Below are 25,129 nucleotides of genomic sequence, written 5' to 3' on the forward strand. Positions count from 1 at the left end.
CACTTGGTCATTTTAAGCATTCTATGGAAAAAAAATGGTATCAGAAAAAGGCAGCTTCAAACTTGGATCAGCCGCAGATGTCAGACTCATTTTGTTTTTTCTATTAGTGTACAACAACCGTTGCCAAAAATACAGGCACTCCAAAAATGTAATGTAATAAAGCATTGCTTTGCTGTCTTCTACAACCACTGTTTTGGTATGTTTTAATAGGTTTTGGGAGTAAATTGTACTAGTAAACTGTCTCTCAGATGGATAGTCATTAAACCATGAAATGAGTACACAGGTACAGAACATTAACTACTGTAATACGGCTGTTTGCAATATTGGTTTTGTTATATTGTGCCATCGACACACTGCTCTAAATAGGTCATCCCTTTTGACCTGGGGACAGTGACCTGTTGACAATCAATATTAATATCTCACCGAAGAACTGCCACCTCGTTGCGGAAGGCTTCAAACTGCTCCGGTGTCGGGTTGGTGACTTTTAATATCTTCACAGCCACATCACCTACAGTGTGTTATAGTGTAAGTTAACCCAGTCATAACAGCTAGATTTTACTGAAGCAGTTAACCTATGCTTACCGTGCCATTTCCCTTTGTGTACGGTTCCAAAGGAGCCAGAGCCGATCCTGTTCATTAGCAGCACCTCATTACCTTCAATCTCCCAGTAATAGCTGGAGTCTCTCTTATCCCTTGGCCGCTAAAAAAACAGTAACTAATGTCAAGCACTTAATGAAGTAGGCTAAACAGTAATAATTTCACATCAAGAAATCTTTCGTGGCCCAGGGTTTCCCATACATTCATTAATCTGTGGCGGCCCACCACAACATCAACGCTGACCGCCACGGATTGATTCAGATTTTTAAACTATTTAATATGGGTACAATTGTATTTTATTGTAGAGCTGCGCGCTGCTTGCTCCCTCCCTCTCACAAACTGACAACGGAGGCATGCACGACTAGCCCCTCCTCTTCGAACACGATCTGAATCAAAACATGAGCATGCGTTAGTTACAGATTGTTGCCGGTGCTTAATGCTTATTCCCCCAGCGAAGATTCCAGAATCAATCCGAAGCTGAATGGTTAGTAATGAACACTGTTGCTCAACATAACTCTGAGAAGCTGTCGCGTTTCCATTACAGATTCGCGCAAAACTTTTGTGTTTTTTTTCTAAATATCGATAAACAACTATTGCGAAATGACGGCGTTTCCATTAACCGATGTTATGCGACTAAAACGTCATTTTCCTCTCGCGATCAGTCATTCCAAAAATCACGGCAACGGACGTTGGTAGGTTTATAAATATCACAGCCACCAGACTAGACATTATATTATTATTATCTCCAGGTTCAGGTTGGTGTGTGTTGGTTTTTGTCCACCTCAATCTCCAGGTTTGTGTGTGTGTGTGGGTCAGAGTCTGTGTGTGTCCACCTCCAGGTCCAGTTTGGTGTGTGTGTGAGCCTGTGTGTGTCTGAGTCTGTGTGTGTGAGTGTATGTGTGAGTATTTTTGAATGTTTGAGTGTGTGAGCCTGTGTTTGAGTGTGTCAGTAAGTTTGGGAGTTTGTGTGTGTGTGTGTGTGTCCATCTCCAGGTCCAGGTTTGTGTGTGTGTGTGTGTGTGTGAGCAAAATTTGCAACAAGTAGTCTGTGGAGCAGTCATAGCATAGAAAGTGTAGCAATGGCATAGCAATGTAGCAATAGCAATGTCTTTAAAGGGATAGTTCACCCAAAAATGAAAATTCTATCATCGTTTATTCACCCTCAAGTTGTTCCAAACCTGTATGAGTTTCTTTGTTCTGCTGAACACAAAGGAAGATATTTGGAAGAATGTTTGTAACCAAACAGATGTCGGTCCCCATTGACTACCATAGTATATATTTTTTCCTACTATGGAAGTCAATGGGGACCGAGATATGTTTGATTCGGTCATTCTTCCAAATATCTTCATACAGGTTTGGAACAACTTCAGGGTGAGTAAACGATGATAGAATTTTCATTTTTGGGTGAACTGTATCTGACACTAAGTGTTGGCAATGGAAATGTGTACTTGTCACTAAAAATATATGATATTATATATATATATATATATATATATATATATATATATATACCGTATATACCGTATTTTCCGGACTATAAGTCGCACTTTTTTTCATAGTTTGGCTGGTCCTGCGACTTATAGTCAGGTGCGAATTATTTATCAAAATTAATTTGACATGAACCGAGAGAAATGGACCAAGAGAAAACATTACTGTCTCCAGCCGTGAGAGGGCGCTCTATGCTGCTCAGTGCTCCTGTAGTCTACTAAAGACATAGAGCGCCCTCTCGCGGCTGGAGACGGTAATGTTTTCTCTTGGTGCTTGGTTCTAAATAAATGCGACTTATAGTCCAGTGCGACATATATATGTTTTTTTCCTCGTCATGGTGTATTTTTGGACTGATGCGACTTATACTCAGGTGCGACTTATAGTCAGAAAAATACGGTGTGTGTGTGTATATATATATATATATTAAACTTAATCCCCCACCCCCCTTCCCCGGTGCCCAAACACCACACCACCGCAAATAGAATCTAATTCTGTGGGAAACACTGTGGCCATTATTATTATTATTTACATTCACAACAATTGTACACATTTTCTGGTAACACTTCACAATAAGGTCCCATTAGTTACTATTAGTTAATGCATTAAATAAACTTAAAGGGTTAGTTCACCCAGATAGCATATTTATGTAATTAATAACTTACCCTCATGTTGTTTCAAACCCGTGAGACCTCAGTTTATCTTTGGAACACAGTTTAAGATATTTTAGATTTAGTCCGAGAGCTCTCAGTCCCTCCATTGAAGCTGTGTGTACGGTACACTGTCCATGTCCAGAAAGGTAAGAAAAACATCATCAAAGTAGTCCATGTGACATCAGAGGGTCAGTTAGAATTTTTTGAAGCATCAAAAATACATTTTGGTCCAAAAAAATGGCAAAAACGACGACTTTATTCAGCATTGTCTTCTCTTCCATGTCTGTTGTGAGAGAGAGTTCAAATCAAAGCAGTCTGGATATCCGGTTCAGGAACGAATCATTCAGTTCACCAAATCGAACTGAATCGTTTTAAACGGTTCGCTTCTCTAATACGCATTAATCCACAAATGACTTAAGCTGTTAACTAAGAACCGTTTCTGTCAGACGCATCCGATTCGTGAACCGAGGAGCTGATGATACTGCGCATGTGTGATTCAGCGTGAAGCAGACCGACACACAGGGCGTCTGAACTGAACTGATTCTTTTGGTGATTGATTCTGAACTGATTCTGTGCTAGTCAGTGTTGGGGGTAATGCATTACAAGTAACGCGAGTTACGTAATCAGATTACTTTTTTCAAGTAACTAGTAAAGTAACGCATTACTTTTTAATTTACAAGAAAATATCTGAGTTACTTTTTCAAAAAAGTAACGCCAGTTACTTTGTATTCCCATTTTTTGACTGACAAGCCTCCTGTTCCCATATTGGAAGAAATCGGAAGTATGGAGGCGTTGTGTGCGCTGTGTGAACATGATGTTACTGTAGTTCTAGACTAAATGTGAATGTGCATTAATTCATCCCACTCACAAAAAAACAAAACAAAACAGATTCAGTATTCATCAAAATTAATCAAAACAGTGAAATGCAAACTCAGAATATGACGCAAACCTGCAATAACTAAATATATTAAACAACACAAATGTATCTATTCCCATTTTATTAACAGTGTCTTTGCTGCTGACCTTTAATGATACAGTTCAACCATACTAATAATTAAAAAATGACTTTAGATAAACTAACAATTGTGCTTCATTGTTTTTTTTTATTGCTGAAGAGTGTTGAACCTTCTACTCCTGTGTTCTACTGTACAAACGTAAATTTACTTTTCCTTCAGCCTGAGGTTTATTCATTACACCAGGGATAGGCAACTCCAGTCCTGGAGGGCCACTGCCCTGCAGAGTTTAGCTCCAACCCTAATTAAACACACCTAAACAAGGCAATCAGTGTTTTCGGGATTACTAGATAGATACAGGCAGGTGAGTTTTTATGAGGGCTGAAGCTAAACTCTGCAGGATAGTGGCCCTCCAGGACCGGAGTTGGCTATCCCTGCATTACACTTTTTGGTGTGAAAGGGCTTTTACATTTGCTATAAATAGAACTTCTTATATTAAAAACAATTAAGCCCTGCTCATGTTTAAAAAGTAACGTGAAAGTAACGCAAAAGTAAAGTAACACATTACTTTCCATAAAAAGTAACTAAGTAACATATTTAGTTACTTTTTTAGGGAGTAACGCAATATTGTAAGGCATTACTTTTAAAAGTAACTTTCCCCAACACTGGTGCTAGTGTTATGAGCGCGGGTAAACTGAAGGCTTGAATCAAGGGCAATCATCGCAAATGACGCCATTATACGTCGAGCGCAAAAGAACCGGTGAACCGTTTTCTTCAACCGGTTTATTGAATCGAACTGTCTGAAAGAACTACTGGTGATCCGAAAACCGATGCAACCAGTTCTTCATTCGTATACTAGTCAGTCTATTGTTCGCTATCTGGCTCGGCTCGGTGTTCATCATCAGTTCTCTCTTCACAGCAGTTCAGTCAGTGTACTGTTTGAGTGCATGCATTACTCTGGGATATTGGTTTGTTTAAACTCAGAGGGAGTGTCAGCCACATTACAAAAAAGTTAACAGCTTAAGTCATTTGTGGATTAATGCGTATTAGAGATGCGAACCGTTTAAAACGATTCAGTTCGATTTGGTGAACTGAATGATTCGTTCGCGAACCGGATATCCAGCTGCTTTGTTTTGAACTCTCTCTCACAGCAGACACGCAAGAGGAGACAATGCTGAATAAAGTCGTTGTTTTTGCTATTTTTGGACCAAAATGTATTTTCAATGCTTCAAAAAATTCTAACCGACCCTCTGATGTCATATGGACTACTTTGATGATGTTTTTCTTACCTTTCTGGACATGGACAGTATACCGTTCACACAGCTTCAATGGAGGGACTAAGAGCTCTCGGACTAAATCTAAAATATCTTAAACTGTGTTCCAAAGATAAACGGAGGTTTTACGGGTTTGAAACAACATCAGGGTTGTTTCAAAGTTATTAATTACATAAATTTGCTATCTGGGTGAACTAACCCTTTAACTAACAAAGAGCAATACATTTGTTACAGTATTTAACCCTTGTGGATTGTTCAAATTCACTACCCTTTCGAGTTGTTTGGGATGAAAACATCCACTCAATTAAACTGCTGTAAAAATGTATCAGAATCATATTTTTTTCATTTTTTTTGCATAAATCTGTTAATCAACCTCAGTCCTGATCAAAACTACCAAATGTTTTTTTTTAAAATCCAAGATTTTAACTCTTTAATTGCCAAGTTCACAAATGATGTCACTGATTTGGGGGAAAAAAACACACAAAATTACTTATTTTCAATATAAAAGTAATTGTGGCTGGATTTTTTTTTTACTTTTTATAACAGTCTTGGGCATGTCAAAGATTAGTAGCACCATTGGCTTTGATGCATTTTTAGTTTTTGTGCAACATTAGATTTAATTTTTTTCTCCCTAATTTGTTGTTGGTGGCTGTTTTTGCTCCATTGACTTCCATTATAACAGCATTTTTTGATTGAAAAAACCATGACACCATGTAATCATGCATTCTTGATTGTTTGTGGTTTTCCCTTTTGGAAAGAGGTAAAATTTGTTAATTTTACAGTTGATCACTAGGTGGGACCATTAACCCTTTAGATAGGCCTGTGCAAAAAAAGGCTTAGTTTCTGGCTTGTATATGGAGTATAAAAGCAAATTATAGTGTTTGTGTGTGTGTGAGATTCTTGATTGTTGGTGGTTTTCCCTGTTGGGAAGAGGTAATATTTGTTATTTTTACAGTTGATCACTAGGTGGGACCATTAACCATTTAGATAGGCCAGTGCAAAAAAAGCTTAGTTTCTGACTTCTATATGAAGCTATATGGAGTATAACAGCATATTATATTGAGTGTGTATGTGTGAGAAAGAGAGAGAGAGTGTGTGTGAGAGAGACCTTTGCGCACTTACCTTAATGTATTTCAGAAAATCACAATGTACACCTCAGCTCTTAGAACTACATGGAGTAAACAAAAGTGTATTTATGCACCTGCAGCCTTTTAATGGTGGTGAAAGTATTCGGTTGTTAAGTGATGACGTAAGAAGCGCTGTTTCCGGGTCCAGGCCTCAACTCGCTTCACTTGAGAATACGACCTCAGCAGCTGTTTATGAGCACTGTTTATTCATATTGATAATTTAAGTTGAACGCTTTCAAACTTACGATATACACTACAGTCACCGTGCTCACAGCGTCCCAAACACAAATAATTTTTATATATTTTTTTTATATATATATTTTCATTGTCTGGCTATCTGGTTCTTCGGAATGGAGTTAAAGGTTAATATTATAACTTTTTCGCTAGTATTCTATCACATTGTGAGTTTATATTAGCACCTTTTGTTGTTTTCTCGTGGTATCTGATTGAGCGTTTGGACACGGAAGCGCTGCTACGTGACGTCAGACTTTACAAGCGAATAGACTAAACAAAAGCAAAGTACGTGGATTTAAACACTTGCATGCCATCGTGCTGGATATTTAATGGTGAGAAGAGCAGCAAGCAACACGAGAAAGGGCTTGACTTGTACCAAAGTTTTAGAAATGATTATGTAGCGTGACCCCTCCAGTGAGCTGCAGCTTATTTGAAGTTGGCATTGCATTTTGGTTCATAATACATTATGTTCATAAATTTGATGCGAAGTAGATTTTTTTACAGGATTTTAAGGTTTTAAACTGGCTTTACCATCAAGAAAAGAGGAGCATTTCACATATAGACCATCTGTACTTTTCACCATCAAAAGGAAGCAGGTGCATAAACACACTTCTTTTTTTACCGTTTACGCCATGTAGTTCTGAGAGCATGAGGTGCATATTTAGATTTTTTCAGATACTGTACATCAAGGTAAGTGCACAAAGGTCTCTTTCACACCCTCTCTTTCTCTCTCTCTCTCTCTATCACACACACACTATAATTTGCTATTATACTCCATATAACTCCATACAAGCCAGAAACTAAGCCTTTTTTTGCACAGACGTATCTAAAGGGTTAATGGTCCCACCTAGTGATCAACTGTAAAAAATAACAAATGTTACCTCTTCCCAACAGGGAAAACCACCAACAATCAAGAATCTCACACACACACAAACACTATAATTTGCTGTTATACTCCATATAACTCCATATACAAGCCAGAAACCAAGCCTTTTTTTGCACAGGCCTATTTAAAGGGTCATGAAACCCTAAACCAATTTTTCTGAGATTTTAACAGAGGTAGGTGTGTTTAACACCATAGAAGACAATGTTATAATCTGTAAAATTTAATAATAGGATATAAATGGTTAAATTTGAGTTTGTATCGGCTATTTTCGTCTTCCGGGTTTGAAATCTTCATCAAGTCCACGTCACAGGATGTGACGTTTTTCTGTACGGATCATACAGTGATGACTCATCGTTCTCTCATAATTATTAATGAGGCTGAGCCTTCATATCCAATGAGAAGACATTTCACTGAATTAATCATGATACCACGTGGATCTTTTCAATGATAGACCTGTCAAACAAACTGTGATATTGCGTAGTCGATGAGAGAGGCGATCATGGGACGCAAGTGTTTGTATGCGTGGTGCAAAAGTTCAAGCGCATTGCATAGCTTTCCCCGCGATGCTGCCAGGGCTAGAGTCTGGCTCCGTGCGGCTGGTTGGCCATCCACAACGGACACATCTAATTTATATATATGCAGCAAACATTTTTCTCGAGAGAGCTTCGCCTCTCGAGAAGTCCTCCACCTCCACAGAACCCTGCGCGCTGCCGTGACTGTATATTTCTATCTCGCTGTCCATCTTTACTATTGTTGTTCAGGTGGCGCGTCGATCTAGGCACGGAATTTTTTTTTAACCGGAAATCTATTATTTGCAAATATATTAATTTATAGTGTGTATATAAAGTATATAGTTGTTTATAATGACATTATAATTAATATGTACATTTAATATGTTTTATTCAATAGAATTTGATGACAGGGCGTTCAGTTACTTTTGAAATGACAGAAATAGTGTCAGTGTATTGCCAGCTTTTAAAAAAAAAACTTTTTTTGCTTACGTTTTTACGACACATTTGTAATGATATGCAATAACAGTTATCCCTGCCGTGCAATACCACATCCACACTCCCCTCCCCTTCTCACAGCCATCCACGCCCATTTCAGTTGCATTTTTCAAAAACAGTGTGAGCTAGACTTGCGCTGAAATAGGGGGGTTTCATGACCCTTTAAAGGGTTAATGGTTCCACCTAGTGATCAACTGTAAAAATACATTTTTTTACCTCTTCCCAAAAGTGAAAACCACAAACAATCAAGAATGCATGATTATATGGTGTCATGGCTTTGCAATCAAAAAATGTCGTTATAATGGAAGTCAATGGGGCAAAAACAGCCACCAACAACAAATTAGGGAGAAAAAATTTTAATCTAATGCTGCACAAAAACTAACAATGCATCAAAGCCAATCTTGTTACTAATCTTTGACATGCCCAAGACTGTGATAAAAGGTAAAAAAAAAATCCAGTCCACAATCACTTTTTATATTGAAAATATGTAATTTTGTGTGTTTTTTTCCCAAATCAGTGACCTCATTTATGAACTTGGTAATTAAAAAGTAAAAATCTTGGAATTTTTTTAAAAAAATTGGTAGTTTTGATCAGGACTGAGGTTGATTAATAGATTTATGCAAAAAAAAAGAAAAAAATATTTATCTGATAAATTTTTACAGCAGTTTAATTTAGTGGATGTTTTCATCCACGAACATCCCGAAAGGGTAGTGAATTTGCCCACAGTGTACTGTTGAGTTTTTGAAAAATTTCAAAGCATTTTCCCAAAATATGGGTCAAAATAAGATTTCACCAAAAATCATTCCATAAGCTCAAACACAGAGAAAGTTGTGGCCAAAATTAGACTCAACTTTACCCCCTAGTGGACGAAAATGTCCCCAACAACGCACAAGGGTTAATAATATTTGTTAATGTTAGTTAACCCTTATGCGTTGTTGGGGACGTTTTCGTCCACTAGGGGGTAAAGTTGAGTTATTTTGGCCACAACTTTCTCTGTGTTTGAGCTAATGGAATGATTTTTGGTGACAAATCTTATTTTGAAATTTTTCAAAAACTCAACGGTACACTGTGGGCAAATTCACTACCCTTTCGGTATGTTCGTGGATGAAAACATCCACTAAATTAAACTGCTGTAAAAATGTATCAGATAAATATTTTTTCAAATTTTTTTTGCATGAATCTATTAATCAACCTCAGTCCTGACCAAAACTACCAAATGTTTAAAAAAATTCCAAGATTTTAACTCTTTTAATTACCAAGTTCATAAATGATGTCACTGAATTGGAAAAAAAAAACAAACAAAAATTACATATTTTCAATATAAAAAGTGATTGTGGACTGGATATTTTTTTACCTTTTATCACAGTCTTGGGCATGTCAATGATTAGTAACAAAATTGGCTTTGATGCATTGTTAGTTTTTGTGCAGCATTAGATTTTAATTTTTTCTCCCTCATTTGTTGTTGGTGGCTGTTTTTGCCCCATTGACTTCAATTATAACGACATTTTTTTATTGTAAAGCCATGACACCATATAATCATGCATTCTTGATTGTTGGTGGTTTTCCCTGTTGGGAAGAGGTAACTTTTGTTATTTTTTACAGTTGATCACTAGGTGGGACCATTAACCCTTTAGATACGTCTGTGCAAAAAAAGTCTTAGTTTCTGGCTTGTATATGGAGTTATATGGAGTATAATAGCAAATTATAGTGTGTGTGTGTGTGTGTGTGTGTGTGATAGAGAGAGAGAGAGAGAGAAAGAGAGGGTGTGAGAGAGACCTTTGCGCACTTACCTTGATGTACGGTATCTGAAAAAATCCAAATATGCATGCACCTCATGCTCTCAGAACTACATGGAGTAAACAATAAAAAAAGAAGTGTGTTTATGCACCTGCTGCCTTTTGATGGTGAAAAGTACAGATGGCCTATATGTGAAATGCTCCTCTTTTCTTGATGGTAAAGCCAGTTTAAAACCTTAAAATCCTGTAAAAAAATCTACTTTCCATCAAATTTATGAACATAATGTATTATGAACCAAAATGCAATACCAACTTCAAATAAGCTGCAGCTCGCTGGAAGGGTCAAGCTACACAATAATTTCTAAAACTTTGGTACAAGTCAAGCCCTTTCTCGTGTTGCTTGCTGCTCTTCTCACCATTAAATGACCAGCACGATGGCATGCAAGTGTTTAAATCCATTTAATTTAGTCTATTCGCTTGTTAAGTCTGACGTCCCGTAGCAGCGCTTCAGTGTCCAAACGCTCTATCAGTTACCACGAGAAAACAACAAAAGGTGCTAATATAAACTCACAGTGTGATAGAAAACTAGTGAAACAGTTATAATATTAACCTTTAACTCCATACCGAAGTCCCAGATAGCCAGACAATGAAAATATAAATATAAAAAAAATATATAAAAATTATTTGTGTTTGGGACGCTGTGAGCACGGAGACTGTAGTGTATATCGTAAGTTTGAAAGCGTTTAGCTTTATCAATATGAATAAACAGTGCTCATAAATGGCTGCTGAGGTCATATTCTCAAGTGAAGCGAGTTGAGGCCTGGACCCGGAAACAGCGCTTCTTACGTCATCACTTAACAACCAAATACTTTCACCACCATTAAAAGGCAGCAGGTGCATAAATACACTTTTGTTTACTACATGTAGTTCTGAGAGCTGAGGTGTACATTTTGATTTTCTGAAATACATCAAGGTAAGTGCACAAAGGTCTCTCTCACACACTCTCTCTCTCTCTTTCTCACACACACACATACACACAATATAATATGCTGTTATACTCCATATAGCTTCATATACAAGTCACTAAGCACTTTTTGCACAGGCCTATCTAAAGGGTTAATGGTCCCACCTAGTGATCAACTGTAAAAATAACAAATGTTACCTCTTCCCAACAGGGAAAGCCACCAACAATCAAGAATCTCACACACACACAAACACTATAATTTGCTGTTATACTCCATATAAAAGCCAGAAACCAAGCCTTTTTTTGCACAGGCCTATCTAAAGGGGTTAATGGTCCCACCTAGTGATCAGGAATGCATTATTATATGGTGTCAGGGCTTTGCAATCAAAATATGTAGTTATAATGGAAGTCAATGGGGCAAAAACAGCCACCAACAACAAATTAGGGAAAAATGTTTTTACATCTAATGCTGCACAAAAACTAAAAATGCATCAAAGCCAATGTTGCTGCTAATCTTTGACATGCCCAAGACTGTGATAAAAAGTAAAAAAAAATCCAGCCACAATTACTTTTATATTGAAAATAAGTCATTTTGTGTGCTTTCCCCCAAAATCAATGACATCATTTATGAACTTGGCAATTAAAGAGTTAAAATCTTGGATTTTTTTAAAAACATTTGGTAGTTTTGATCAGGACTGAGGTTGATTAACAGATTTAAAAAAATTTTTGAAAAAAATATGAATCTGATACATTTTTACAGCAGTTTAATTGAGTGGATGTTTTCATCCCGAACATACCTAAAGGGTAGGGAATTTAAACAATCCACAAGGGTTAATAAAAACTGTTCATTTTAAGCTCTGGTCCATTAAATAATATTAATAGGTACAACCTTCAATTTGAATAATGCATTAGTATTTTTTTCATTGTTAGTTCATGTGTAGTTACTACAAACAAATTAAGTTAACTAAGTTAATGTTAGTTAAAGGAAACATATTCTAACGTGTTACCCATTTACCAACTAAATTCTCAGTACTGGAATGAATATTTACAATTTAAAAAGTACAAATGTAAAGTAGACATCATTGTAGTTTTTGTTGTTGTGGTTTAAAAAAAAAAAGCTTTCTGATTCTCACTACTGTTTTCTGCAACAATAAAGAGAATATTTTGGGGGAAACGTGCTTAACAGTCATGAAAATGCAATGCAAAATGTGACCAAATGATTTTTATACTCACAGAGCACAATATTCACCACAAGGTAGTTCAAACCAAACCACAGTTTTATGTTCAAAAATTATCATCATCAGATGATAATCAGATCTAAAATAATCATAGCATTACAACGGTTTTTGTATTTACAATCTGGGAATACAAACTGAAGAATCAAGATCTGTTATAACAGCATGATGAATAAAACATGATGACCTCGTCTGAATGATCATGTTATCAAATCTTCCAGCAGCATGCCGTCTGAGACTGAGACCCTGCCCCACTGTCTGAGGTTGAGCTTTTTTTATGGGAGTGAACTTCTCTTTATCTCTGTGTTAAGGACATATACAGACTGGTACAGTTTAGCTGATTAGATTAGACTGATGACACTCCAGAGTCTGGGCAGGTTCCTATAACTGCTTGCATGCCTTGGTCGTGTACTGAGTGCTTTGTCTTAACTTCTAAGGACAGCCCCCTAAAATGTATATACCCTAACTACAACGTAGACTTGATGATTGGCAACACAAAAACAACAGCACATTGTCAATGAAGAGACATACCCAATTCTCCTGGTCTTAACTTCTGAGTTTCCCACAATACTACTTTACAAATGACCGAACAGTATAAAAACAGCTACATAAAACGTACAATTTTAACCTTCTCCTGAGGGGTCAGGGACGGAGGCCGCTCTCTCTGGGCCGGGGTGGGTATATTGGGTTGGCTCCAGCCTGTAGGACTCTGATCTGGAGAACTGCTAGCTGTAGAGACATGGCCAAAAAAAAAATCAACCTGATTCATATTCATGCCATACAACTAAACTACAGCAAAAACATTTTTATTGCATTCAAATTATTTTTTCTTACTTGAATTGTGAATACGTATGGCGTCCTACATGAAAGACAAACAAAAAAAAAATATTTAGAAATAACACAAAATTGCTCATTGGTATATTTGCAAATCCCAGAGCACACTGCACGACAGAAGCACATTTTGCACATTTTATAACATTTCCAGCTGTCCTTCTGATGTTATGATGTGTACTGAACACAACTAATCACACACTAGATAATTTTCTACTGTAATTCTACTTACCATCCTATAATTCCCTTCTTATGTCCTTAATGTTTTTGAGAGTCGATTCTTGACATCAAGCAACATGTAGAAAGGGTTTGTAGTTATACATGCACAGAACAAAGGCAGAAAAAGAAAGTTTAAGAGCTTGCTTAGACACAAACCACTTTGATGGTTTATCTGATTGGTTTCTTTTTAGATCCCACTTCCAATTGTCTCATACTCTTTCGTCTCACAGTGTCATGGGATGCTGCTCATAACTGCTGTCTTGGAAAGGAGTCAGCTAAATTTCAAATAAGTTTAGTAACGTAAATCGATTGCAGCAGCTGTTGTATGGTCTGTGGCGAGGACTGGGGATGGTTATTACATGAGTGTTATAACATGAGTTGTCACAACTGTAGATTAACCACTAGACATCACACAACCACAACCTGAGGTGACACTAGACATATCTCCCCGTGTAATAAATAGAGCAACAAAACTCATGCAGAAAAATACAGCATTTAACGCATTTGGACAGAATTAGTAGATTCAATTGTTTAATTTGATATTGATACTGTAATTGTGTTTAGAAACTTTTACATAAATGTTCAAAATATATTATAAATATCTGAGCTGATGGGGAGGGATGCAACTTCGCTCTTTCTGAGGAACACAACAAGGGTGACTAAGGCTACGTTCACACTGCAGGGCTTAATGCTCAATTCCGATTTTTTGAAAAAAATTTGATTTTTTTGCAAGGCCGTTCACATTTCCAATTAAATGCGACCTTTTGTGATCTCCTGTGTGAACGTGAAATGACCCAGAAGTGAACCCGCATGCGCAGAAGAGTACTCAACGCCCAACGACGTCACGCGTTGTTTGCGGAAGTAGCTAACGTTAAACATGAATGTCAACAACAGTGTAGTCAACAGCTTTTAGTTATTTTCCCAACAGAGCCAGCACAATTACAATCTTCTCGTTTTAAGAAGAAAATTAAAAAGAAGGAGGAAAGCAAGGTTTTTGGCCATGGCGTTTTGTGGAGCAGTGTTAGCAACGTCGGTACAGAGAAACGTGTGGGTGCGGAGTCGCAGCCAGGAGTGGTGGGATACTGATGTGAGTGGCTTCACTAATACAGAATTCATCAGTTTATCTTCTCGTTCCCGCCTACTTCAACGCAGAATTATGACGTTTGTAGCGTATCAATGACGTACGGGTCGGATACATGTGGCCTGGCCGTTCAGACGGAGGTCGCATTTAAAAAGATCGGATACGTATCGGATTCAGGACCACATACCCAAGTGGCCTGGGTCACATTTGAAAAGATCGGATCTGTGTCGTTCAGACTGTCATGAAAAGATCAGATACAGGTCGCATAGGGGCAAAAAAATCGGAATTGGGTCGTTTCAGTCTGCAGTGTGAACGTAGCCTAAATAATGTTGGGATGAACTTTTAAAAATGAAAGAGTAACAAGCTTTGTATTGTAGAGTGGACTTTATTGCAACATGGAAATAAATAGCAGGAACAGTGAATTATTAAGCTCAGAGACTGACTTCACACCAAACACACGCTGCATCCAAACTTGCAAACTGTTTGCAGTGCATCTATCCGTAAAGCCACAACCTTACGCCTGGGCAGTGAGGCAACAAGACAGCTGCACTCTGTTTTAAACACAACCTTACTGAAGAGAAGAATACCTACTCTTCTCTTCAGACAAAACTGCTGATGGCACCAGGAGCTCGGAGATGTGTCTGGCTACTCCCCAGCAGCGTGTAACAACATGACAGTGAAGAGGAATGAAAGAGATGTGATCTGCAAATCTCTCTTAATTTATTTTATGAAGCTTGTGAAAATTAGATAAGTGGAGATCAAAAAAGGTGGAAGTACAGGAGAGAGAAATGTCAAGAACAAATAATCTTCATGACTGGAGTGAGAGAAGCAGCGGGATGGCTGGTTTTATAGACTTTACCTCAATCTGGCTGCTGTCGACAGCCACTGTGGTGCAGACATTGGGTGTGGAGGTGGACCGCAGTCTCTGTGTCAGAGCCGCTCCAGACGGGGGGTTAGTGCTGGTGAAACTGAAGACGTGAGGGTTTGAATGACTGTGCACAGAGCTAATGGAAACATGTGACAAATGAACACACATCTCAGACTACAGCATATTAATGGACAGTGTTATGTAAAATAGACTGTTGCGGTATCTAGAGACTAAATGTGACCCTGGAGCACAAAACCAGTCTTAAGTCGCTGGGGTATATTTTTAGCAATAGCCAAAAAAACATTGTATGGGTCAAAATTATCAATTTTTCTATCTAGATATTAAGTAAAGATCATGTTCCATGAATATATTTTGTACATTTCCTACCGTAAATATAGCAAAACGTAATTTTTGATTAGTAATAGGCATTGCTAAGAACTTAATCTAGACAACGTTAAAAATGATTTTCTCAATATTTAGATTATTTTGCACCCTCAGATTCCAGATTTTCAAATAGTTGTATCTCAGACAAATATTGTCAGATCATAATAAACCATACTAAATTGAAAGCTTATTTATTTAGCTTTCAGATTATGTAGAAATCTCAATTTCGAAAAATTTTGAAAGGTTTTGAGGTCAAGGGGTCACAACCACCATAGAAATTTGGGGGTGGTGGGGGAATGGTATAATAATGTGAAACTCCAGTTCATGCCTGTGATGGGTGTAATATGTAACAAGTCATGTAGAGATGTTCTTTGACGTTCTCTTACATGCATTGGTGAATCAAGCCTGTGACTAAATGATCAACTTCACACTGTTCCTGTTAGTAGCGTTAAAACACATGTTCTCTATTTTGTGATTATTTTATTGACAGAAAGCGATCAAAAGATCATTCTCTTTATAATCGCTGGAGCAGTCAATTCAAGATCAGAGTCTATCAATGATTTGATTTCTGCATTTCCACCAAAACTCCCGTTATAATCAATGACACGGTTTACACTGCTCACCGAGTCGATAATCTACACTGTGCTTTTTATTTTCCAATACAAATTCTTACAGTGTACTTACAGTGTACCTACCTAAGAAAGTTCTGGTAATATAAGGTATCTACAGGGGTAGGGTTAGGTTTAGGGTTAATATCTACTTCTTACCTAGTTGTTGTAATTACTACAATAAGTACATAGTATGTACATGAAAAAAAGGACTGTAAAATGAAGTGCTACCCACGTTTTCACTGTGTTAGTTATAATGAAAGTATATGTGAGATTGCAGAAATCGCGTTGCATTGTGTGTCGGTAGACATGGTCATTCGCCTACAGTGCGACGCTGCAAGAGGAGTTCATCTTGGAGCTTGTTACAGTAAAAGTTTTCAAGAGAGTTCCACATGTAATGCTTATTTCAAATGCAAAGACGTTAGCCAATCTCAGCAGTGTCCTAAATTCAGAGTGGTAAATGATTTAGATTTAAATTACAACCATTCTGAAGAAAAAACATACTAAGATTATAAGTGCACCTCAGGAAACATTTTAAACCAATTTTTAAAATGCATTTCATGACATTTTAAAGATCCTGCAGATAGAGCTGTAGTCAAGTCCAAGACCAGGACTAGTCGAGACCGAGACAAGACTGAGTCCAAAAGTTTCGAGTCCAAGTCAAGACCGAGTCCAAATGAGAGAAAAAAAAAGGATCCTCTTCAAGCCCGCATACTTAACTACTGATAATGTATGTGATGCGAGAGACAGCATATCTCCTATTCTAAGAAAATAACACTGAAATGGGGGCAAAACAGTCTGAGATGAGTGCAGCGTTTACCTGCTAGGGATCCTCGTCAGGGACTCTCTCATTCTCCGAGATGTAAGTGCAGGAAGAGCTGGAGTGCCACTCTCACCAGGAGTCGGAAACAATCTGTCAATTATCAGATCATTGTCATACGTTCTGGAATAATTCTACTCACTTCTTTGTAATAAGACATTTTCCTACCATATGAACAATTTAAGCTTGAAACACCTGAATGTGAAGCATATTTTGTTAGTCCACAGTAAGTGAACCACCAACAACTGCACTTACCAACCTGCAGCACATAATGAGTTCATCAGTCTATTTTAATGGTACAATGATGTAACATCTGAATTAAGAACACTGGGACTTTTCGAAGCAAATACTGGTGTAACTATTTACAATGATAAATCATCTGATCATATTGAGTATATTAGAAACACTTACAGCAGTTGTCTGATGTTAGTCCAGTCGACACACATTGTGGGCACTTTTGTGCTGCAGTGCTCATGGAACTTGTAGCCACATGTTTGGCAACGGAAACCATTTAACAGGAACTTCTGGCATATGTCACAGAAAGCCCATTTCAGAAATGTTTTTCTAACCTGAAAATGAAATAAATAATAGATTCAGGACTCTTTTAACTGTGAAATTAAATGTTCAAGATAGAGATCACATGCAAACAAACAAGTTTGCTCGGCAGCACTTACAAAGTTGTGTGTGGTTAAGGGAACATGGTCCAAAACCTCCACTAGAAGTTCTTCCCCAATGAGTGAGGTAGAGTCTGTGTTCCAGTCCATACGAGACTTCTTGCTGTAATCATAAACACACGCTAGCTCATGAGATCATCCAGAAACTGCATACACTGGACTGTAATATCTTATTTCTGATCCATTCTAAAGGCCAATGTATACAGTTTTACACAAGTACACTATACAATGAGTGTGACGCAACATCATCAGCACCATTTAAGACAATTAAACCAATAATTTATTGATAATGATATACGTAATGAGTCAATATGTAATGATATACTCACATCATGATTCGGTTTACTGATCTCACAATGCAATACTCTCACAATAAGTTAAACAGCAAGATGTAAAAAAGTTAAATGAGAATTTATTATTATTATTATTTTAAAGAAATATGACAAAGTTAACAAAAAGTATTGTTATTAGAAAAGCTAAATTCTGTATTACTTCAGTGGTGAAGCTGAATGGGCCTGGGCATGGACTCGGTCCTGAAACCCAGTGCATGGGACAGTGGAGATATCAGAGTGATACCAAGTCCTATCTACTGAAATGTGGAAATCTGCTCACCACACTCACAGTTAAATCAGCAATAGAATCTGATGTAAACGCTACAATACAGTACATAGATACATAAACTCAACAGAGTTTTGTTTACATCAGAGCCCGGGACACAACAAGCCGACGGCGAGCAACGGTCAGGCTAGTTTGTTTGGTGTGTTCCACTCGTCCTCTCTCGACGGGCTCACATCGGTGGCAGTTTGCCCGTTTCGGGGACATCAGCGAGCAGAGGTGGAAAGTAACGAATTACATTTACTCGCGTTACTGTAATTGAGTAGCTTTTTTGTGTACTAATACTTTTTAAAGTAATTTTTTAAATCTGTAATTTTACTTTTACTTAAGTATATTTTGTTTGAAGTATTGTACTTCGCTACATTTTGAAACGCATTAATTACTGAGTAAAAAAAAAAAAAAGAAAAAAAAAAGAAAGAAAAAAAAAAAACGCTCCCTGGAAGCTATGTCAGTAAATAATGGGCAGGAGGGCAAACTGGCGCTAAAATCACAAGAAAGATGCAGACGGACAAAACAGGCGTTAGTGGTGCAGACACCGCTGAAAACGAAACCCCGTCATATTCTGAAGTTGAACTCGAAGGAAATGAAGTGAACCCCTGGTCATATGTATGCTCTATTATGCAGTGTAAGCTGTACTTGCCTAGGAAGACCAAACTAGCAGCTTATAAAATCTCGACAAAACATCAACCCTGCGCAAGAATGTAGAGTTAAGCTAAATAATTGCATCGTTGCATTGGTGGTTAAAATGAAGCTTTGACATTTTAGCAAGAGGTTTTGCACAAATTAGCTAAAAAGACCGTGGTGAGGAGTGTGCTATTTTTGTTTTAATGATGTGCACGCGCATTTATAGTGCGTTCTTTCACTGTGTGATTCAGTCTCCTAAAATGCATTTAGAATGATCACAAAATTGAAGATATAGGGGCAGAAAATTTACATATTTATATAATTTCATATATTAAATCAAAATCACACAAAGAATGCCGTCTTTTCCTCCAAATATCATCATGAATATATACATACATATAACAGTTCAGTAAACAAGTTAATTAAGAGACTTGCGTTTTAGACACCATATTGCCTTTTTAGCTCTATTTCTACAACAGAAAATAATTCCAAACACAGCCACCAAAGCACAGTTTTGCGTCTCTGAGCAACGTGACAGTGTTTCGTTCCTGAATGAATCAACCGTTTAAATGATTCGGTTCAATCGCAATGACTCACTTATTAACAGTGACTTGCTGACACATACTGGCCATTTTAATTTCACATTTAAAGTATCTTTTGATTTTTTTAAATAATTAATTTCTTATCATTTCAAATGAGTATTCAACATTTTATGTCTTGTATATCAAAACATTATTCATGCATTTGTAACTGCAGGTTAAATGCATTCTTGTCCTGCACTAAACAGTGTAATACATCTAAATGCCACTTCCAATGAATATTCTGCATTTCCTCTGCATTAAAAGATGAGTTTGTTGATACTGATTTGCCTGGTAACAGCCCAAATGTTTTATTATTCTAAATAACTGATTCCTTTAATTAAAAACAACTAGTTTGAGGTTAATAGACCTATCCCAGGGGTGTCAAACTCAGTTCCTGGAGGGCCGTAGCCCTGCAGAGTTTAGTTCTAACCCTGCTCCAGCACACATATCATGTAGTTTTCAAATAAACCTAAATGATTAGATTAGCTGGATCAGGTGTGTTTAATTAGGGTTAAATCTAAACTGTGCAGGACTGTGGCCCTCCAGGAACTGAGTTTGACACCCTTGGCCTATCCCATTAGTGACTCCCTCCCACTGTTAAAATGTAACTAAGTATTTTTTACTCTGAGTAAAGTTTAAATGAGCTACTTTTACTTTTACTTGAGTAGATTTTTAGACTGGTACTTTTACCTGTACTTAAGTAAAATTTCATTTATGTAATGGTACTTTTACTTGAGTAGAATATTTTTGTACTCTTTCCACCTCTGTCAGCGAGAGTGAGAGCTCTGATTGGATGTTCAGTTTAGCGAACGAGTCAGTGCCGAGAATTAAAGCAAAAGTGATGTAAACAAGCATGTGAATGAAGGCGCTAAATGTTACATGATCTTTCCCAATCATTTGAATACGGGAATGTTTTCATAACAACATGAGCCACTTAAAATTATTAAAGTTATCAATGTTAATTACATTAAAAATGGTAAGCAAGCGCTGCTTTGTTTACATTTCGTATATCTGCATTTATCTCGTATATCTTGTTTCAGTTTCTCCTTTTGAATGACGAATATATACTATTAATAGCTGCTGATATGAACAGCTCGTTCCTCTCACGCATGCACATATTAGTTTGCCATCAGATGTAGTCTGTGCGACGTGTCCTATCGCAGCTTTCATCACCACTAGTTTGTAGAAGTCAGCTTGGTGTGTCCGGGCCTTTAGATTCAATATGAAACTGTTACTAAAGCAAAACAGTGATTATAATGATGCTGAGGATGTGTTGTTTGAAAAATGTGTTATTTATATTGGTGCAGGACACCAGTGTTATTTCTTCTACTCCTCAGTGCTGTTTGTCTAACCATTTCTCCACCTAATCTGATCCAAATTACTATAAAACATAGCATTCTGTATAGAATTCAGAGGGGTCTGAAACATTTTGTGGTCTGCGTGACTCAAGCATATGATTCGTTCCGTGATATTGTGTCTCTGGACCAGAGCAGACTGTGTGCGCTACTTTCGACCCAATAGAAAGCATATTTACACTGTCTGAATCGTTCCATATCCCCTACACAGTGCACTACATGCCATTCACCATTCAGAAAAAACTAATTCTGTGAACAAGTGACCTATTTCAGCCACAGTTCAGCATATATTTATAGTGTTGGGGGCGTAACGCTTCAGATTCTAGTGTGCATCTGATTGGACAGAAAGCTTGATGAGAAGCTGAAGTGAAGGGTGACTTCATCAAAACCGTTGATTTATATTGCTGGAAGTGAGAGAATGAATAAATTTTGAATACTTAAATCTTCTAAATACGAATTTTGTCATCGTTTTGGAGCACACCAGCTTATAGATAACTATAAGTCTAATATATTTATACTAAAAGCCAGAAAAAATTTAATTTTGATTTCATGGGGACTTTAAGTATGCATCTCTGGACACCATCTGTTTCTATGGCAACTGGAGCCTCTAACAGCAGATGCAGTGATGCAATGACTTTAGCGACTAGCAAATGACTCTTTTAGCAGGTGCAACATATTCTGCAAAACTGTACATTGCACTTCTCTCCCTTTCATAGTAATAAGAGTGCACAATCTTTGTATTTTAAAGTCTTTGTTTTGCGCATACTGCTATTTAAAAAAAAAAAAAAGGTTTTGCACAAATCCTTTGCATAAACTGACCTTCTCTGTCCCGGATGGAGACTGAAGACAGCACAACACTCTGGCTGGAGCCCTCGAACCTTCAGCGCTTTGATCAGACAGCTGTGGAGCGTCATGCCTGGCCGCACATTCACCTTCAGGAGTGTGGACATCATTTCAAAGCACAAAAACACACAAGATAAGTTTCATGATGAGTTTAATTTCCACATCCTTTAAACAATAATATCTGCAAGCAGACCTAACTGCCTGATATAATGAGATCTTCCAAGGAAGAAGTTAAGTTAGATTGAGACAGATTATTGATGAAAGGAAATTATTTAATAAAACTGGATTACTATAATTAAAACAGTTTTGACCATACAATTCTGTGTATTTCTTCACTTGTACTACTGAATTTTTAGCAGTAATCATACAGTGGCAACTTTGGCTGAAGTGTTTATTTTAATATTTGTGAAATATAATGTGTTTTCCCTGCTACACTATCATGAACATAAATCGAATCCGGCTCTCTCACCACGGTCCGCTGCTGGTTGGGTAGGAAGACTCGTATGGTGCGGCTGGTCTTGGAGTCGTCTGAGGAGCGGGGCTGGCATGGCAATCTTTGGATCACAGGAGACACACATGAGCTCTCAAACACAGACTCCTTCATTCCCAGACCGTTGGTGATGGATCTCCACGCTCCCTGAAGCTGCTCCATTACAATACCCTCTAGCACTCACGTCTGGAAAAAACTAAAACAAAAGAAAGTGTGAGAACTGCAGCCTGTACCATGATGCTAGCTGAACAAACTCAGGTTTCCAGAATCAGTTCTGAGTTGACAAAACCAAACCATTTCAATCAGGCTTTGTTGGTTTGTAACCAAGACACTGATAGTCAACTTCCTCTGTCAGCTCAGGCTCTGATCCTAAGTTTACGGAGTGTGTGCACATGAGATTGGCCAATCACGTGCCATAAAAGATCGAGAAATGGCAATTTGCTTCTTTTGAGAGTTGATGCTTGATTGAAAATGCATTTGCAGAGTAAAAGGACAAAAGTTATCTGTGAAAGAGGACAACTAAAATAAAGCAATATTGCTTTGTCAGTGCAAGTGGAAGTTGTGAAGTTAGTTGATATTATATGTAGGTATACAGAGACTCAAAAATGTACGATCACAGTCATTTTTAAAGCTTCACCTCTTGATTTGAAAGATTTGATACGTGTATCATATATGTTATGTATCATTTGCATTAGGACTGCACGATATTGGGAAAAAATTACATTGCGATATTTTATTTTTCTGCGATATATATATTGTGATATGAAATCTAATCTAATTTTTTCTTACAAACAACAATGGGGTGAGCACACTTACATTCTCATTCTCTCTCTCGTGCTCTCTCGTGCTCTCTCTCTCTCTCTCTCTCTCTCTCGTGCTCTCTCTTGTGCTCTCTCTCTCGTGCTCTCTCTCTCGTGCTCTCTCTCTCGTGCTCTCTCTCTCGTGCTCTCTCTCTCGTGCTCTCTCTCTCGCTCTCTCTCTGTCTCTCTCTCTGCCCTGTTAAACTGACAGGACTTAAAAACACATGCAAATGATAAAGTTTCACTCTATGATGGTTAAGCTGTGCAATTAATCTGCGAATCACATTCGTCAAGGGCCAGGGAGCAGCTGGCCCGTACAGTTAATGAATAACGAATCAACTACGACAGCCTACATCGCACATCTTGCGATGTGACTATCGTGGATTCGTACATCGCGATATCGATGCTTAAACGACACATCGTGCAGCCCTAATTTGCATATATATATTCTGGGAGAATTACTTTATTTACAACTATAAACTAGCTTAGTGGTATAGGATGGTCAATTATTGGATGTTATTAGTAAACTATAATGCATTAAATCATTCAGTAACTCTTCAGTACAGCATGACTGAACAAAACCAATAAACTACTGCCGTTACTGGACTTTGATGGCAGTTCAAAAGGCTACTATTACTCCCACCAAATAAAAACTTTACATCTTACACTTTTACATTTTGTCATGCAGATGTTAACAGTCCCTTAGGCAGCTTTAAAGAACTGGTTCATAAATAATAGTATAACTTACATGGTTGAGTATATTGCTAAGAAGATGCAAACAACCTTAAAAACTAAGTATTCAGGGCTTGAAAATAAACATTGTCCGACAGCTGGGATAAAACTAGATGTGTGTCAGTATTTTTAATCTGTCCACAAGGTCTATACCTGGTGCTGTCTGTGTCCATAATTAATATTTACCGTTGTATTAATCAAACTACAACAAAAAGAGAGAATCACTTGCTGCTCTTGACTGAATCCCTTTTGTTGCTTTAAAAACGATCAGTGTAATTTTAATTCATACAATGAAGACTATGCTCTGTTATCTTGCATGTGACTATTCGGTTTATCTGGTATTTCTTACCTGAAATCTGTATTTACATAAATGCACTGACAATCTCTAGAAACTTGAATCTAACAACCATACAGGCAATCCTGCTTCAAGTTAGCCTTAATGAGCTGTCAAAATAACACAATCAATTATGTTTAGATCAAACACATGTACTGCATTAAATGAATAGTACTGCTGTAGTTATCAGAGTCTGTACATTTAATAAAAACAAAACCAAAACAAACGCGGTTTTGCACGTAAGTTCTTAATGTTGTCGGACTGTATAAACGCACGTCTGTTTGTGTGGATTCAAAACAAACAAACAAACAAACAAACAAACAGAAGTCTAGTCGGTAAGGGTTTTACACACTTTAATGGAAAACCCTTTATTCTCCGGGAAATCATCCATTATTATTACAAACGTATAAAGAGATAAACTAGTATGAAATGTTGAAGGAACTGTCGAGCAGCTAACGTTACTTATTCCCTCCGCGGCCCTATTTCTTCTCTACACGAACAGCAAACTCTACAAACACTTCACTAGCCAGCTATATGTTTATTCCACCAGGCGTAAAACAGATGTGTGATACGACCATTACAGAACATAAAACTTATTTCAGGTAGCGATAAACACTCACCAGAGAAAGTTTGAAGAGTTCGGCTCCGCCATAACCTGAAGAAACGACAATGACGTCACTCCCCTCCCTCCCTCACCCACTCAAACAAACAGATATTTGAGTGACAGAGGGCACTTCTGACGGGGTTGTATTTTTAATTTTTCTGAATAATTCATAATGACTATATGACTGATCAGTCATATAGTCATTATGAATTATTCTAAAATATAATTTAAAAACATTCAGCGCGTGGCCATGTTGCTACGTAGGTATAATTTAACGAAAAGCCATGAAATTGAACAATGATTGTCTGTTTTTCCAAAAGAATTAAGGATTGAGTGTTTGTAGCAAATAAAGGAGGCAGCGCACTCACTAAGTACTGTATGAAGCTAACAGTTAGAGTCTTAGGACTTTGTGGATATGGATGTTGTTTTTAAAATACACCTTTTTTTTATCGTTTTAAATGCTTAGTATCTGTTTTTAATAGGCTAACTTTACTTTAAAAATAATAGTTTCATAA

At 37.4% G+C, this 25,129-nt stretch overlaps 1 protein-coding gene across 4 annotated transcripts in view; it reads right to left on the reverse strand.

Moving 5' to 3' along the window:
* The window catches only part of raf1a (Raf-1 proto-oncogene, serine/threonine kinase a), a 48,085-nt gene extending 23,311 nt beyond the window's left edge, over positions 1-24,774 (reverse strand). Inside the window, exons 1-12 of one of the 4 annotated variants that reach the window (XM_059541164.1) lie at positions 24,631-24,774; positions 22,124-22,330; positions 21,631-21,743; positions 17,637-17,739; positions 17,374-17,531; positions 16,963-17,055; positions 15,142-15,250; positions 14,874-14,927; positions 12,986-13,010; positions 12,771-12,880; positions 583-700; positions 424-508 (exon numbers count right to left, since the gene is read on the reverse strand). In XM_059541164.1, coding sequence (XP_059397147.1) covers positions 424-508; positions 583-700; positions 12,771-12,880; positions 12,986-13,010; positions 14,874-14,927; positions 15,142-15,250; positions 16,963-17,055; positions 17,374-17,531; positions 17,637-17,739; positions 21,631-21,743; positions 22,124-22,306 — 1,151 coding nt within the window. In that variant the 5' untranslated portion in view covers positions 22,307-22,330; positions 24,631-24,774. Of the gene's footprint in view, positions 1-423; positions 509-582; positions 701-12,770; positions 12,881-12,985; positions 13,011-14,873; positions 14,928-15,141; positions 15,287-16,962; positions 17,056-17,373; positions 17,532-17,636; positions 17,740-21,630; positions 21,744-22,123; positions 22,331-24,630 lie in introns of all 4 variants that reach the window. The other 3 variants (XM_059541163.1, XM_059541167.1, XM_059541165.1) reach the window with 3 other exon arrangements.
* Positions 24,775-25,129: the final 355 nt, after the last annotated feature.

This window comes from Carassius carassius, chromosome 46, assembly GCF_963082965.1.
Source record: "Carassius carassius chromosome 46, fCarCar2.1, whole genome shotgun sequence".
In the NCBI taxonomy this organism is placed as follows: Eukaryota; Metazoa; Chordata; class Actinopteri; order Cypriniformes; family Cyprinidae; genus Carassius; species Carassius carassius.